We start from the raw sequence: 13173 nt of genomic DNA, 5'->3' as shown, positions 1-13173 counted from the left end.
CAACTCACTGGAGGTAGGCTTTGAAATTTCATGCCCTCACCCTACTCCAGTGTGCTCTCTGTTTCATGCTTTTGATCAAAGATAAGATCTCTCAGCTTCATGGTCTAGCTATCTGCTGCCATACTGTCCCTGCAGTTGTGAACTCTAATTCTCTAGGACCAAAGACTCAAACTCTTTCTTTGTAAGTTGCATTGACCATGACATTTTATCAGAGCAACAGAAGAGAAACTAAAACATCAGCCTCACTCTGACCCTCATTTCCTTCTGAATATCCATAACTAGAAAGTCAAGTCTTTTCTTATTAACTCCTAAGTTTCTATGGTTTCTTAAAGTTCATAGTCTTTCTGTTCAGAATAGATGAATTATATTGGTGTTTTCTCAAGTGCACCTATCCTTTCTTGTATTCTTCATACTGGAAAAAGCTACTCATTTTAGGTTACTTTACTTTATTCAGTTCTATCATTTCTAACTAATAATGTCTTTTTGTTGAATGTTAACAAATTTGCAATTGCTTGTCAAAATATTTGTGAGCATGATTTAGAGTGTTTATAGTTACCGTCAATCTGTGTTCAATCTCATGTTGGTTTCTAATAACACTGCATGTATTCACTTTTGTGATGGGCTCTACCAATACCTCTCCAGGACAAGGGAGTTTATGATCAGGTCATCATTCAGCTTCTTTTTTGTTTTGTTTTGTGTTGTGCTGTTTCGAGGTAGAGTTCCTTTGTGTAGCCCTGACTGTCCTGGAACTCACTCTGTAGAGTTGAACTTGAACTTGAACTTACACAAATCTGCCTGCTTCTGCTCCCTGACTCAGCTGGAGTTACAGGTAAGTGCCACCACCGCCTTGGCTTGCTAAAAGGATACACACACCAACTCTGCCACCTTTCTTGTCATAGGAGAGGAGCTTCCCTCTAGGTCTTGAGAAACCCAGAGAGGGGTGAATGGAGAGCTGAATCCCATGGCTTTCTTGCTGCTTGGTGGGAATGTCGGCTCAGCCCCCACTTCAGAGCAGCTGCCATCAAGGAATGAAAGGAGAAAATGAACTTAAAAACTAGTTTTGCCTCCTGGCCCATGATGCCTTCTTGAAGATGGAGGATGCAGAAGCTCAGCTCGCAGGAAATCTCTGTTTAAATAGCTCAACTGAGAACAGTAGATGAATACATGACTGGGAAGATGGTGGTCATCATAACTGGTCCTTGCTGGCACCCTAACATCAGCTGTATCCTTAAGAATGGTAAGGAATGTCTGTGTTGTAGAAAGAACTCAATTTATAGAACTCTCAAACAGGACCAGGTGATGAGACAATCACATTAATCTAAGACCAAGACAGTCTCTCCCTGGCCACACATGTATGGTTAGAACTCCATGAGAGGCATAACTAACAGTGAACAGAACATCAATATTTGTGCCATGGGATACTGAACCAACATAGGTTTCCCTCAAAAGAGGATGGGAACAATCCTGCTAAAATTGGTATGCACATTCCCATGAAATGCCTTGCACAGTGAGAAGCAGTAAGCTACAGATAGCACAGCACAGCTCATCACAGTACATACTCGATCACACAAATATATTTCACAAGAACAAATATACATATGAGGCTCTAATTTAAATACATTTGTCAAGGTCACCTGATGAGAAGACCAGTAGTGCTATTACAAAGGAAAAGGGAACAAAATAAGAGGAACAGAATCTCATGAAATAAAAAACACAGTGTGATAGAGTTCAATACTCCAAACAAATGAACATAGAATCTTAAACACTGGGCACTTGACTCTATATTCTGTCAATAAATGAAAACACTGACATAAAAACCATCTATTTTAAGCTAGGGTTTTTTAAAAAAAAATAGGCAGTCTTAGATGGCAAATTGTAATAGGAAAGGTGATGTCAATATGGGAAACATGGTTTTGGCTGTACTTTGTGAAGGAAATGTCTTTATTGGGCACGTGGCTTTTGCTATTGAAGTTTTATAATGATCCTCATAATCATTGTACTCATAATAAGGCCCTATTACTTTGGGTTGTAATTAGGCATCCTATCAAAAAATACTATGAGGAACTAAGGGAAAGTCAATGTATCCAGAAATACAGATCAGGGGTTAGTTTAACCAGTTTGAAGTAGCAAACTCTAGCAATCTAACATGCATATGAAGAAGCGAGGAACCATGAGCAGGTGTATGAGTTTTAAGCAAAGCCTCCTGTTTTCAGTCAGACTTTTAGTTCTAGCACAGTACCTCCCTCGCTAGGGGGTGAAGGTGGCACTTTCTGATGCATAAGGCATATCTGGGATTGTCAGGCAGCCTGCCCTGGACTCCCTTCATCCTCAAACTGGTCAGAGGTAGGGCTTTGTGAGGTCTCAGCCCCTCCTTAGCTGCTATTGGCTGGGGAGGACTTCGCTGACCAATCAGGGCTGAGGGGTGGGGCCCGCCATTGTTGTAGCAGAGTAGATGAGCAGGGGTGCTCAGTGCTCTGGTCCAGTCTACTCTAAAACTTCAGAGTGACAAGAATGCCCAGGAAAGCCCCCGCGCCCAAGGTGGAAAATCCACCAACCCCGTCAACCTCCAAAGCCAAACCCAAGAAGCAACCCAAGAAGCAGCGCAAGGCTTCTAGTGTTCAAAAGACTCAACCTTATTTTTCTGTTGAAAAACCTCCAAAGGTGAGAGGACCCAACCTAAGCTCATTCCTTCCTTTCTCCAGAGACCTCTTTCCTGACGACTTTCTCTGGCCCGCCATAAACTCTTCTACCTCTCCTCTTTTTCATAAAGCCCACACCTCATGCTGTCTTTTCCCAAGCCAGTGACCTTGTGACCTTAATGTGTGATCCTTTCAGATCTCCCAGAAGAAGAAAGCGCTACCGAAGACCACTAGGAAGAAAGCTCCGGAGAAAACCGTGACGCTGAGAGCACCTAAACAGCCAAGTAAAACTGCTAGATTGACATCACTTATTCATGAGCAAGTGAAGGAAAGTGCCAACACGACCGCACCGGAGCCTACTCAACCTGGCCCAGAGGGTGCGCTCATTTGCAATGAGGACCCAGCCCGCTTGTAGACAACGAGCACATCGGTGAATAGGTTGGCACCTGATCCGTGGTCAATGATGTGAAAACAAAAAACTTCACCACATGGTAGTTTTCATGTTGGTGACAATAAAATTAACCGGATGTGAAAACATTTATGTCACTCTCAGTCTCTGATGGTGGAGCAGGGAGGGAGGGAAGGGAAGGGTAGATAGATGACAAGGAACATCAAGGTTTGGAGTAAGATGTGCAGTCCTCTGATAGGCAGACACTGGAGGGTCAGAATGGAGCTGAAACCCAATGTCCCTGAGGCTGTACTTCACAGGATCAGAGGGAAAGCCCTGGGTATCCCTAAATGTCACTGCATAGGGCTGGGGCTTGGTCTCAGGATATTGCAGCTATATGAAATGAGGTGTGGTTGGCAGTTCTAGCCCCAGCATAGGTCACACACAACCTTTATGACACCTACTTCCTTGAGGTGTGTGTTACAGCCCTGCATTTGATCTCCTGTACTAAAGACTCTCAGAAGGGTCAAAGACCACACCCTATTAAAAGGTGCCACTATGTCACAAAGACAGTAATGGTGGGGGGCGCTGCAAGGGCAACACTGATTTAGCCTGCATCCTTTAGAAATTTAGGGAGGAGTAGGACAGTGAGGAGAGTCTCTGTTCTGAGGTCACAGGCCTCTGCCCTCAGGCTTCACACCCTTTGCCCTCTGGTCTCTCCATTTTCTTCTGCCCTCTGCTCCTACCATCAGCATTTTGCCCTCTGCCTCTGCCCTCTAACCTCTACCTCTGACCCTGCTCTCTCCCTCTGCCATCTCTCTCTTTCCTCTTCTTCCTTCTGCCTGGGCATCTGCCTCATACCCTTTGCTTCTGCCTTCTATACTCTGCCTTTGCACTCTGCCCTTTGACCACTGCAATCTGCCCCTGCCTTCTGCCTCTGCATCTGCCTGTGCCTTTGTCCCTGCCTCTTCCTCTCCCTCTGCCTTTTGTCCTCTCCCTCTGCCTTTTGTCCTCTCCCTCTGCCTTTTGTCCTCTCCCTCTGCCTCTCCCTCTGCCTTTTGTCCTCTCCCTCTGCCTCTCCTGCTGCCCTCATCCTCTACCTTCTGCCCTCTGTTCTCTGCCCTCTGCCCTCTGCAGTCTACTTCTGCCCTCTGTTCTCTGCCTCTACCCTCTGCTTCAGCCACTGTGTCTGCCTCTGTCCTCTGCTCTCCGCCCTTTGCCCTCTCCCTCTGCCTCTGCCTCTCCCTCTGCCCTCTCTTTCTGCCTCTGTTTCTGCCTTTTGCCCTCTCCTGCCTCTGCCTGTGCCTTTGCTCTCTGCTCTCTGCCTCTGCCTCTAAATCTGCCCCTGACCTCTGAGCTCAGGCCTCTTCCCTCAGGCCAATGCTTCTGCCCTCAGAGCTCAGGCCTTTGCCCTCTGACCTTTGTCCTCTACCCTCAGGACTCTGCCTCTGCCCTTAGGCCTCAGGACTCTGCTGTCAGGCCTGTGCCCACAGGCCTCAGGTCACTGCCCTAAGGCCTCTTTCCTCGGGCCTCTGTGTCTCTCCTCTGCCTCTGCCCACAGGCCTCTGCTGTCAGGGATCAGGCCTGTGCCATTAGGTCTCTTCCCCCATGCAAATTCCTTCAGGACTCTGGGTTCACAGCACTTGGCCCTCTGGCATTGGCCTCTGCTCTCAGGCCTCAGGTCACTGCCCTCTGGCCTCCTGCCTCTGCCCTAAGACCAATGCCCTTGGGCCTCTGGCATCAGTGCTCTGACCTCAGGCCTCAGGCCTCTGACCTTAGGCATTAGGCCTCTACCCTCAGGCCTCAGGCCTCTGCTCTCAGGCCTCTATCACCTGCCTCAGGCCTCTGACTTCAGGCAGGGTCAAGCCTCTGCCCTTAGTCCTTTTTAGTTGGGCCTATGTCCTCTGTCCTCAGGCATCTGCCCTCAGCCCTCAGGCCTCTGTCCTTAGGCCTCAAGCCTCTGCCCTCTGATCTCTCCATTTTCTTCTGTCCTCTGCTCCTACCATCAGCCCTTTGCCCTCTGCCTCTGCCCTCTAACCTCTACCTCTGACCCTGCTCTCTCCCTCTGCCATCTCTCTCTGTCCTCTTCTTCCTTCTGCCTGGGCATCTGCCCCGTACTCTTTGCTTCTGCCTTCTACACTCTGCCTTCGTGCTCTGCCCTTTGACCACTGCAATATGCCGCCTGCATTCTGCCCTTTCCCTCTGCCTCTGCCCTCTTCCTCTGCCTCTGCTTTTCTCTCTGCCTCTGCCCTCATCCTCTGCCTCTGCCCTCTGCCATCTACTTCTGTCCTCTGCCCTCTGCTTCTGTGCTCTTCCCTCTGTGCTACACCTCTACGCGCTTTGCCTCAGTCATTGTGTCTGCATCTGCCCTCTGTTCTCCGCCCTCTGCCCTCTCACCTCTCCCTCTGCCTCCGCCTCTGCCTCAGCCTCTGGGTCTGTCTCTGCCTCTGCTCTCTGCCCTCTGCCCTCTGCCCTTTGCCTTCTGCCTCTGCATCTACCTGTGCTCTTAGCACTCTGCCCTTTGCCCTTGGTCCTCTGCATTTGCTTTAGCCCTCCGGCCTCTGCCCTATGCCCTCTGCCCTCTGCCTCTGTGCTCTGTCCTCTGCTCTCTGCCGTTTACCCTCTGCATCTCCTTCTGCCCTTTGTCCTCTGCCTCTTCCCTCTGCCTCTGTCCTCTGTCCTCTGCCTCTGCCTTTGTCATCTGCCCTCTCCCTCAGTCTCTGTCCTTTAGCCTCTGCCCTCTGCCCTCTGCCCTCTGCCCTCTGTCCTCTGCCTCAGCCTATGTGACTTCTTGGGCTCTTGATCCTCTGCTTCTGCCGCTTCTGCCTCTTCTGCCTCTGCCCTCTGCCTCTTCTTCTGCCTCTGCCCTCTACCCTCTGCCTCTGCCTCTGTCTCTGCTTCTGCATTCTGCCATCTGCCTCTGCCTCTGCTCTCTGCCCCTGCCTCTGCCTCTGGCTTTTGCCTCTGACTCTATCTCTGCCTCTACCCTTGGTCATCTGCCTCAGCATCTCAGCCCTCTGCCTCTGCTTTCTCTTCGCTCCCTCTTCCTTGCCCTCTGCCCCTGCCTCTGACTATATTCTCTGTCTTAGCCTCTGTGTCTGAATCTGCTTCTGCCCTTTGCCCTCTGCCCTCTGCCTCAGCCTTCTGCCCTCTGTTTGTGCTTCTGCCTTTGTTCTCTGCCCTCTGCCCTTCGTGCTTTGCCCCCTGCCCCTGCCTATGACCTTTGCCCCCTCCCTCTGCCTTTGCCCTCTGTCCCTGCACTCTACTACTGCCTCTCCATCTCCACCATCTCCCTCTGAATCTACCCTGTCTCTTCCACTGCCCTCTCCTTCTGCTTCTGCCCCTGCCCTCTGCCCTTTGCCCTCTGCATCTGCATCCGCCTCTGCCTTCTAACTCTGCCCTCTGCCCTCTGCCCTCTGCATCTCCTTCTTCTCTCTTCCTTCTGACCTTTGACCTCTACCTCTGCCTCTCCCCTCTGCTCTCTGCTTCTGGTCTCTGCCTCTGCCCTCTGCCCTCTCCCTCAGCGTCTATCTCTGCTCTCTGCCCTCTGCCCTTTGCCTCAGCATCTTCCTGTGCTCCTGGCCCTCTGCCCTTTGCCTTTTGCCCTCTGCCTCTGCCTCTGCCTTCCACCCCTGCCTCTGAATCTGCCCTCTGCCTTTGACCTCTGCCTTCTTCCTCAGCATCTCAGCCCTGTTGCCTTTGCCTTCTCTTCCTCTTCCTCATCCTCAGCCTCATACTCTGCCCTCTGCCATCTGCATGTGCATCTCTTCCTTTGCCCCTTCCCCCGTGCTTTTGCCCCTGCCCTCTGCCTCTGCCTATTCCCTCTGTCCTCTGCCCTCTGCCCTCTGCATGTGCATCTCTACCTCTGCTTCTGTCCTCTACCCTCTGTGCTCTGCCTCTGCCTCTACCCTCTGCCTCCGCCTGTGGTCTGCCTCTGCCTCTGCCCTCTACCTCAGCCTCTGGGTCTGCATCTGCCTCTGACCTCTGCCATCTGTCCTCTGCCTTCTACCTCTGCCCTCTGGCCTCTGGCCTCTTCCTCTGCCCTCTGCCCTCTCCCTCAGCCTCTGCGTCTATCTCTGCCTCTTCTCTCTGCCCTCTGCCCTCTGCCTCTGGCTTCTGCCTGTGCCCTCTCCTTCATCCTGAGTCTGTCTCTGCTCTCTGCCCCCTGTCCTCTGCCCTCTGCCCTTTGCCCTCTGCCTCAGCCTCTGCCTCTTCCTGTGCTCTTGGCCCTCTGCCCTTTGCCTTCTAACTCTGCCCTCTGCTCTCTGCCCTCTCCCTCTTCCCTCTTCTCTCTGACCTTCGCCTCTGCCTTCTGCCTCTGCCGTCTGCCCAGTGCATCTCCTTCTTCCCTCTGCCCTCTGCCCTCTGCCCTCTGCCCTCTGCCCTCTGCCCTCTCCCTCTCCCTCAGACTCTGCATCTGTCTCTGCCTTTGCTCTCTGCCCTGTGCATCTTCCTGTGCTTTCAACCCTCTACCCTTTGCCCTTTGCCCTCTGCTTCTGCCTCTGCCCCTGCATCTGATTTCTACTTCTGCCCTCTGCCCTCTCCCTCAGCCTCTATGTCTGCCTCTGTCTCTGCCTCTGCACTCTGGTCTCTATGCATCTCTGCCTCTGCTTCTGCCTCTGTCTCTGCCCTCTGCTTCTCCACTCTGTACTCTGACTCTGCCTCTTCCCTCTGCCCCTTCCACTGCCCTCTGCCTTTGCTTCTGGCTTTGCCTGTGTCTATGTCTCTCCTCTGCCATCTGCATATGCCTTTGCCTCTGGCCTCTGGCTGTGCCCTCTCTCTCAGCCTCTGAGTCTGTCTCTGCCCTCTGCCCTTTGCCCTCTGCGTCTGCTTCTGCTCTCTGCCCTCTGCCTCCTACCTCTGCTGTCTGCCCAGTGCATTTCCCTCTTCCCTCTGCTTCTGCCCAATGCCTCTGCCCTCTGCCCTCTGTGTATGCCTTTGCCTCTGCCTCTGCCTCTGCCCCCTCTCTCAGCCTGAGTCTGTCTCTGCTGTCTGCCCTCTGCTCTTTGCCTCTGCCTCTCCTTGGCCCTCTGCCTCTGCCTCTGCCCTCTGCCCTCTGCCCTCTGCCCTCTGCCCTCTGCCCACTGCCATCTCCCCTCTGTGTTTGCATCTGCATCTGCCTTTGCCTATATCTCTGCCTCTGCCTCTCCTCTGTCTCTGACTTTGCCTCTGCCTCAGCCTCTGCTTCTGCTTCTGCCCTCTGCTCTCTACCTTTGCTGCCGACTCTGCCTATACCCTGACTCTGCCCCTGCCCCTGCCCCTGCCTCTGCCCTCTGCCCTCTGCCCTCTGCCTTTGCCTATATCTCTGTCTCTGCTTCTCCTCTGTCTCTAGCTTTGCCTCTGCCTCAGCCTCTGCTTCTGCTTCTGCCCTCTGCCCTCTGCCTCTGCCCTCTACCTTTGCCGCTGCCTCTGCCTATACCCTCTGACTCTGCCCCTGCCCCTGCCTCTGCCCACTGCCCACTGCCCACTGCCCTCTGCCCTCTGTGTCTGCATCTGCCTTTGCACCTGCCTCTCCCTTTACCTCTGCCCTCTGCCTTTTGCCCTCTCCTTCTGCCTCTGTCTCTGCCCTCTGCCTCTGCACTCTTGTTTCTGCTTCTGACTTCTGCCTATAGCCTCTGCCTCTGCCTCTAAATCTGTCTCTGTCCTCAGAGCTCAGGCCTCTGGCCTCTGCCCTCTGCCCCTAGGCCTCTGCCTCTGTCTACAGGCCTCTGCTGTCAGGGATCAGGCCTCTGCCACCAGGCCTCTGAACCCATGCAAATTCCTTCAGGTCTCTGGCCTCAGCCCTTGGCCCTCTACCTTCTTCTCTCCTCTCAGGACTCAGGTCACTGCCCTCTGGCCTCTGTACTCAGGCCTCTGCCTATTTCCTTATTCCTCTACCATTGGCTTCAGGCCTCTCTTCTCAGGCCTCTGACCTTAGGCCTTTTCTGTTAGGCCTACATCCTCTGTCCTCAGACCTCTGCCCTCAGGCCCCAGGCCTCTGGCATCAGGCCTCTGATATCCTGCCTCAGGCCTCTGACCTTAGGCATCAGGCCTCTACCCTCAGGCCTCAAGCCTCTGACCTCAGGTCTCACCCCTTTTGACCCCTGATCTCTCCATTTTCTTCTGCCCTCTGCTCCTACCATCAGCATTTTGCCCTCTGCCTCTGCCCTCTAACCTCTACCTCTGACCCTGTTCTCTCCCTCTGCCATCTCTCTCTGCCCTCTTCTTCCTTCTGCCTGGGCATCTGCCCCGTACCCTTTGTTTCTACCTTCTACACTCTGCCTTTGTGCTCTGCCCTTTGACCACTGCCATCTGTGCCTGCCTTCTGCCCTCTTCATCTGCCTCTCCCTTTGCCTCTTCCCTTCTGCCCTCTGCCCTATGCCCCTCCCTCTTCCCTCTTCCCTCTTCCCTCTGCCCTCTGCCCTCTGCCTCTGCTTCTGCCTTTTGCTGTCTGCCTCTGCCTTCTGTTCTCTGCCTTCTGTCCTCTGCCCTCTGCCCTCTGCCCTCTGCCCTCTGCCCTCTGCCTCTGCCCTCTGCCTCTGCACTCTGGCCTCTAACTCTACCCTCTGCCCTCTTCCTCAGCCTCTGCATCTGTCTCTGCCCTTTGCCCTCTGCCTCAGCCTCTGTGCTTCCTGTGCAGCCTCAGCTTCCTGTGCTCTTTGCCCTCTACCCTTTGTCCTTTGCCTTCTGCCTCAGAATCTGGGACTTCCTATGCTCTCAGCCCTCTGCCCTTTGCCCTCTGCTTCTGCCCTCTGCCTCTGCTTTTGCCCTCTGCCCTCTGCCTCAGCATCTCAGCCTTCTGCCTCTCCATTCTCTTCCCACTCTCTTCCTCCCCCTGTTCCTCTGCCTCTTCCTCTGCCCTCTGCCTCTGCTTCTACACTCTGCCTCTGCTTCTGCCTCTGCGCTCTGCCCTCTGCCTCTGCCTTCTACCCCTGCCCTCTGCCCTCTGCCATTTACCTTCTGCCCTGTATCTCTGCTCTCTGCCTCTTCTTATACACTCTGCCTTCTGCCTCTGCCCTCTGACTCAGCATCTCTGCCCTCTTCCTTTGCCTCTGTCTTCTGTTCCCTCCCTCTGCCTTTCTGTCTCTGCCCTCTGCCTCTACCTTCTGCCTTCTCCCTCTGCCTCTGTCCTCTGACTCAGTCTTCTCTTCCCTCCCTCTACCTTACCCTGTGCCTCTGCCTCTGCACTCTGCCCTCTGCAGGCATCTACATCTATGGGCCTCCTGACATCCTGGACTCTGCAGGCACCTGGACTTACACGCCACTGTCCCTCTCTGGCCTCCACAAGCACCTGCACTCATTGTCAGGTTATAGTGCTCTATGCACTGCAAGCACCAGCACTCACATGCCCACTCTTCTCCTGGCTTCTTTTGGCACCTGCACTCACATGTCCACTGCCATCATGGTATCTACAGGCACATGCACTCAAGAACACCCTGCTCCACTTAGCACTCTGAAGGCTGCTCCATTCAAATATGCCACGACTGGCTGGCATTACCAGGAGTCTGCATCTCATGCCCACTGTCTCCCTTCCCTTCCCCAGGCACCTACAGTCTCCTGCAAAATGCCCCTAACTGTCCTCTGAAGGCACCTGCACTCTCATGTGCCCACTGAACTTTTCTGTCCTCAGAGCACACTGCACTGTCATGCCCACTGCCCCATCTGTCTTCTGCAGGCCGCTACACAAATGAGCCCACTGCCATCCTGTCCTCTGCAGGAGCAGCAAATACTCACATGCCTACTGATTTCCTTAGCACAGGGCATGCAGAGGCCAGGGGGCATGAGAACAGAGGTGCATGCAGAAGCCAGGGAGTAGGGCAGTGGCATGGGAGCACTGCTTCACATAGCTCTCTGAAGACTCCTGCACTCAAAAGACCATGCATCCTGGCCTCTCCAGGCATCAGGAGTCACATGATCACTGTTTCCATTTTGCCTCTGCAGGCACCTGCTCTCTCATGTGCAATGTCCACCCCTCACCCCTCTAGACATCTACACTGCCATGTCCACTACCCCTCACTGCTCTCTGCATGGACCTTCACTCACATGCCACTGCCCTCCTCTGGCCTCAGCAGGCAACTGCACTCACAAAATCTCTGCCTCTCTCTGGCATCAGCAGGCACCTGCACTTAGAGGCTCACTGTTCAACTCTGGCCTCAGCAAGCACCTGTAATCACTTGCTGAATAAACTCTTCTATCCTTAGAGGGCACCTGCACTCTCATGACCACTGCCCCCATCTGTCTTCTGCAGACAACTACATCCATGTGCTCATTGCTCTCCCGTCCTCTGCAGGAGCCTACACTCACGTGACCACTGCTTTCCGTGACTCTGCATGTCCCTACAGCCACACGCACACTGCCACAATCTGTCCTCCTATGATACCTGTGCACACATACCAACTGTCACCATCTGACCTCATGCTCACTGTGAGCTCTTTTCAGCACCTGCACTCACAGTCTAATATCCCACATCTGACCTCTGAAAGCCCCTACATTCACGAAAACAGCTCTCCTATCCTTTGATGGAACTTAAACTCAAATGCCACTTTCCCTCATATCTCACTTCTTCAGGAATCTATACTTACATGTGTTTTGGAACACTGGATTTTCTAGAAATCTGCTGTCATGTCAAGAGAAACCCTGTCCTCAGCAGGTCATGAACACATATGCCCACTGCCCCTCTTGGGCCTCTGTAGGCTTTGCACTATGTTGCACAAAGGCACATGTGCTCTCTGCATGGACAGGCTGCCACATGCCCACTGCTCTCTACTGGTCTCAGCAGACACCTGTACTAACAAACCCACTGTCCCTATCTGGCATCTGCAGACATAGGCTCTCATATGCACAATGTCCCTCTCTGCCCTGTGCTGGCACCTGTACTCACCAACCCACTGCCTGCCCCTGGCATCTGAAGGCATCTGTATTCATATGACCACTGCCCCCATATGTCTTCTGCAGGCACCTGCACTCACATGCTCGCTGCTATCCTGTCCTCTGCAGGAATCTCCACTCACATGCACTCTGCCTTCCAGGCCTCCTCATGCACCTGCAGTAACATACACAGTGGTCGAATATGTCCTCTAGGTGCTTGGGCCCAAAAATCCTCGGACGCATGTGACCTTAGTAAGCATCTGAATTCACATGTCACTCCCTCCAACAGTCTTCTGTACACACCTGCACTCACGTGTTCACTGTATTCTTCTGTCTTTGAGGACACCTAGGATGACTGTCACACTGCCCCTCTGTCCTCTGCAGGAACCTGAACTCACACACTCCCTTCACCATCTGGCCTGGCCAGGCAGGAACACTGACATATCTACTGACACCCTGGGCACTGCAGGCACCTGCACTCACATGCGCCTTTCTTCTTCTCTTCCCCACAGTCAACTGCACACACGTGACCACTGGCCCCACTCCCTATGCATGTACATACACTCCAGCACCACTTTCCTCCTATGTCCTCTGTAGTCTCCACACTCATGTGTCCATTGGCCTTCTCTATCCTCTCCAGGCACTGTTACTCATGGTCCTAATGAGTGCCTTGCCTGGGCAAAAGTCTGCACTAACTTGCTCACTGCACACCTCTGCTCTTGTTGCTAGCTACACTCACAAGCACACTGCCCTTCTGGCATCTGCAGCCACTGCAATCACATGGCCACTCCCTTCCTACCATCTGCAAGCAAGTGAACTCACGTACCCCCTACTCCACTTAGCCCTCGGAAGGCATCTTCTCTGACATGGCCACTCTACCCTGCTGGCTTCAGCAGGCAACTCTATTTACTTGTCACTACCCTCATGTGTGTTTAGCATCCACCTGCAGTCACAAGCCCACTGCTACCCTGTCCTCTGCAGGAACTCACACTCACACGCACACTGCATGCTTCTGTCCTCTGAGGACACCTGACATCACAGGCCCACTGCCCCTCTCTGTCCTCTGAAGGAACCTGCACTCACATGCCCACTGACCTCTTCCATCCTCTGATCGCACTGCACTGTAATGCCCAGTGACATCATCTGTCTTCTGCAGGCCACCACATTCAGGTGCCCACTGCTATCCTGTACTCTGCATGAACAAACACTCACATGCCTACTGCCTGCCCTAGCCTCTGCAGGAACCCACACTCACATGCACACTGCCCCACACTTGCCTCTACAGTCATCTGCACTCAC

General features: G+C 53.3%; 2 protein-coding genes across 3 annotated transcripts in view; one reads left to right on the top strand and one right to left on the bottom strand.

The window, feature by feature from the left end:
• Positions 1 to 13173, bottom strand: part of LOC311601763 (germ cell-less protein-like 2) — a 68493-nt gene that overhangs the window by 15997 nt on the left and 39323 nt on the right. Inside the window, exon 1 of one of the 2 annotated variants that reach the window (XM_084789484.1) lies at positions 11976 to 12051. The exons of the other annotated variant lie outside the window; for it this stretch is intronic. The gene's annotated coding sequence lies outside the window, so the exon portion shown is untranslated. Of the gene's footprint in view, positions 1 to 11975; positions 12052 to 13173 lie in introns of those variants that run through there. 2 annotated transcript variants of the gene reach the window in all.
• LOC311602119 (uncharacterized protein) lies at positions 2446 to 3174 on the top strand. Its single transcript, XM_084789794.1, has 2 exons — positions 2446 to 2661; positions 2836 to 3174. Exons 1-2 carry the CDS (start codon positions 2512 to 2514, stop codon positions 3052 to 3054), a joined length of 369 nt encoding a protein of 122 aa, XP_084645920.1. The 5' UTR covers positions 2446 to 2511; the 3' UTR covers positions 3055 to 3174.

The sequence above is a fragment of the Acomys minous genome (genome assembly GCF_964271855.1).
Source record: "Acomys minous genome assembly, chromosome: 7".
Classification (NCBI taxonomy): Eukaryota; Metazoa; Chordata; class Mammalia; order Rodentia; family Muridae; genus Acomys; species Acomys minous.
Note: the sequence above shows the minus strand (reverse complement) of the source record. Positions and strands in the feature narration are given on the sequence as shown.

Excerpts from the sequence above, each read along its gene's own strand:
- LOC311602119 (XM_084789794.1), top strand. The coding sequence starts at position 2,512 with ATGCCCAGGAAAGCCCCCGCGCCCAAGGTGGAAAATCCACCAACCCCG. Across the intron at positions 2,662-2,835 it reads CTGTTGAAAAACCTCCAAAG|ATCTCCCAGAAGAAGAAAGC; the intron begins GTGAGAGGACCC and ends TGATCCTTTCAG.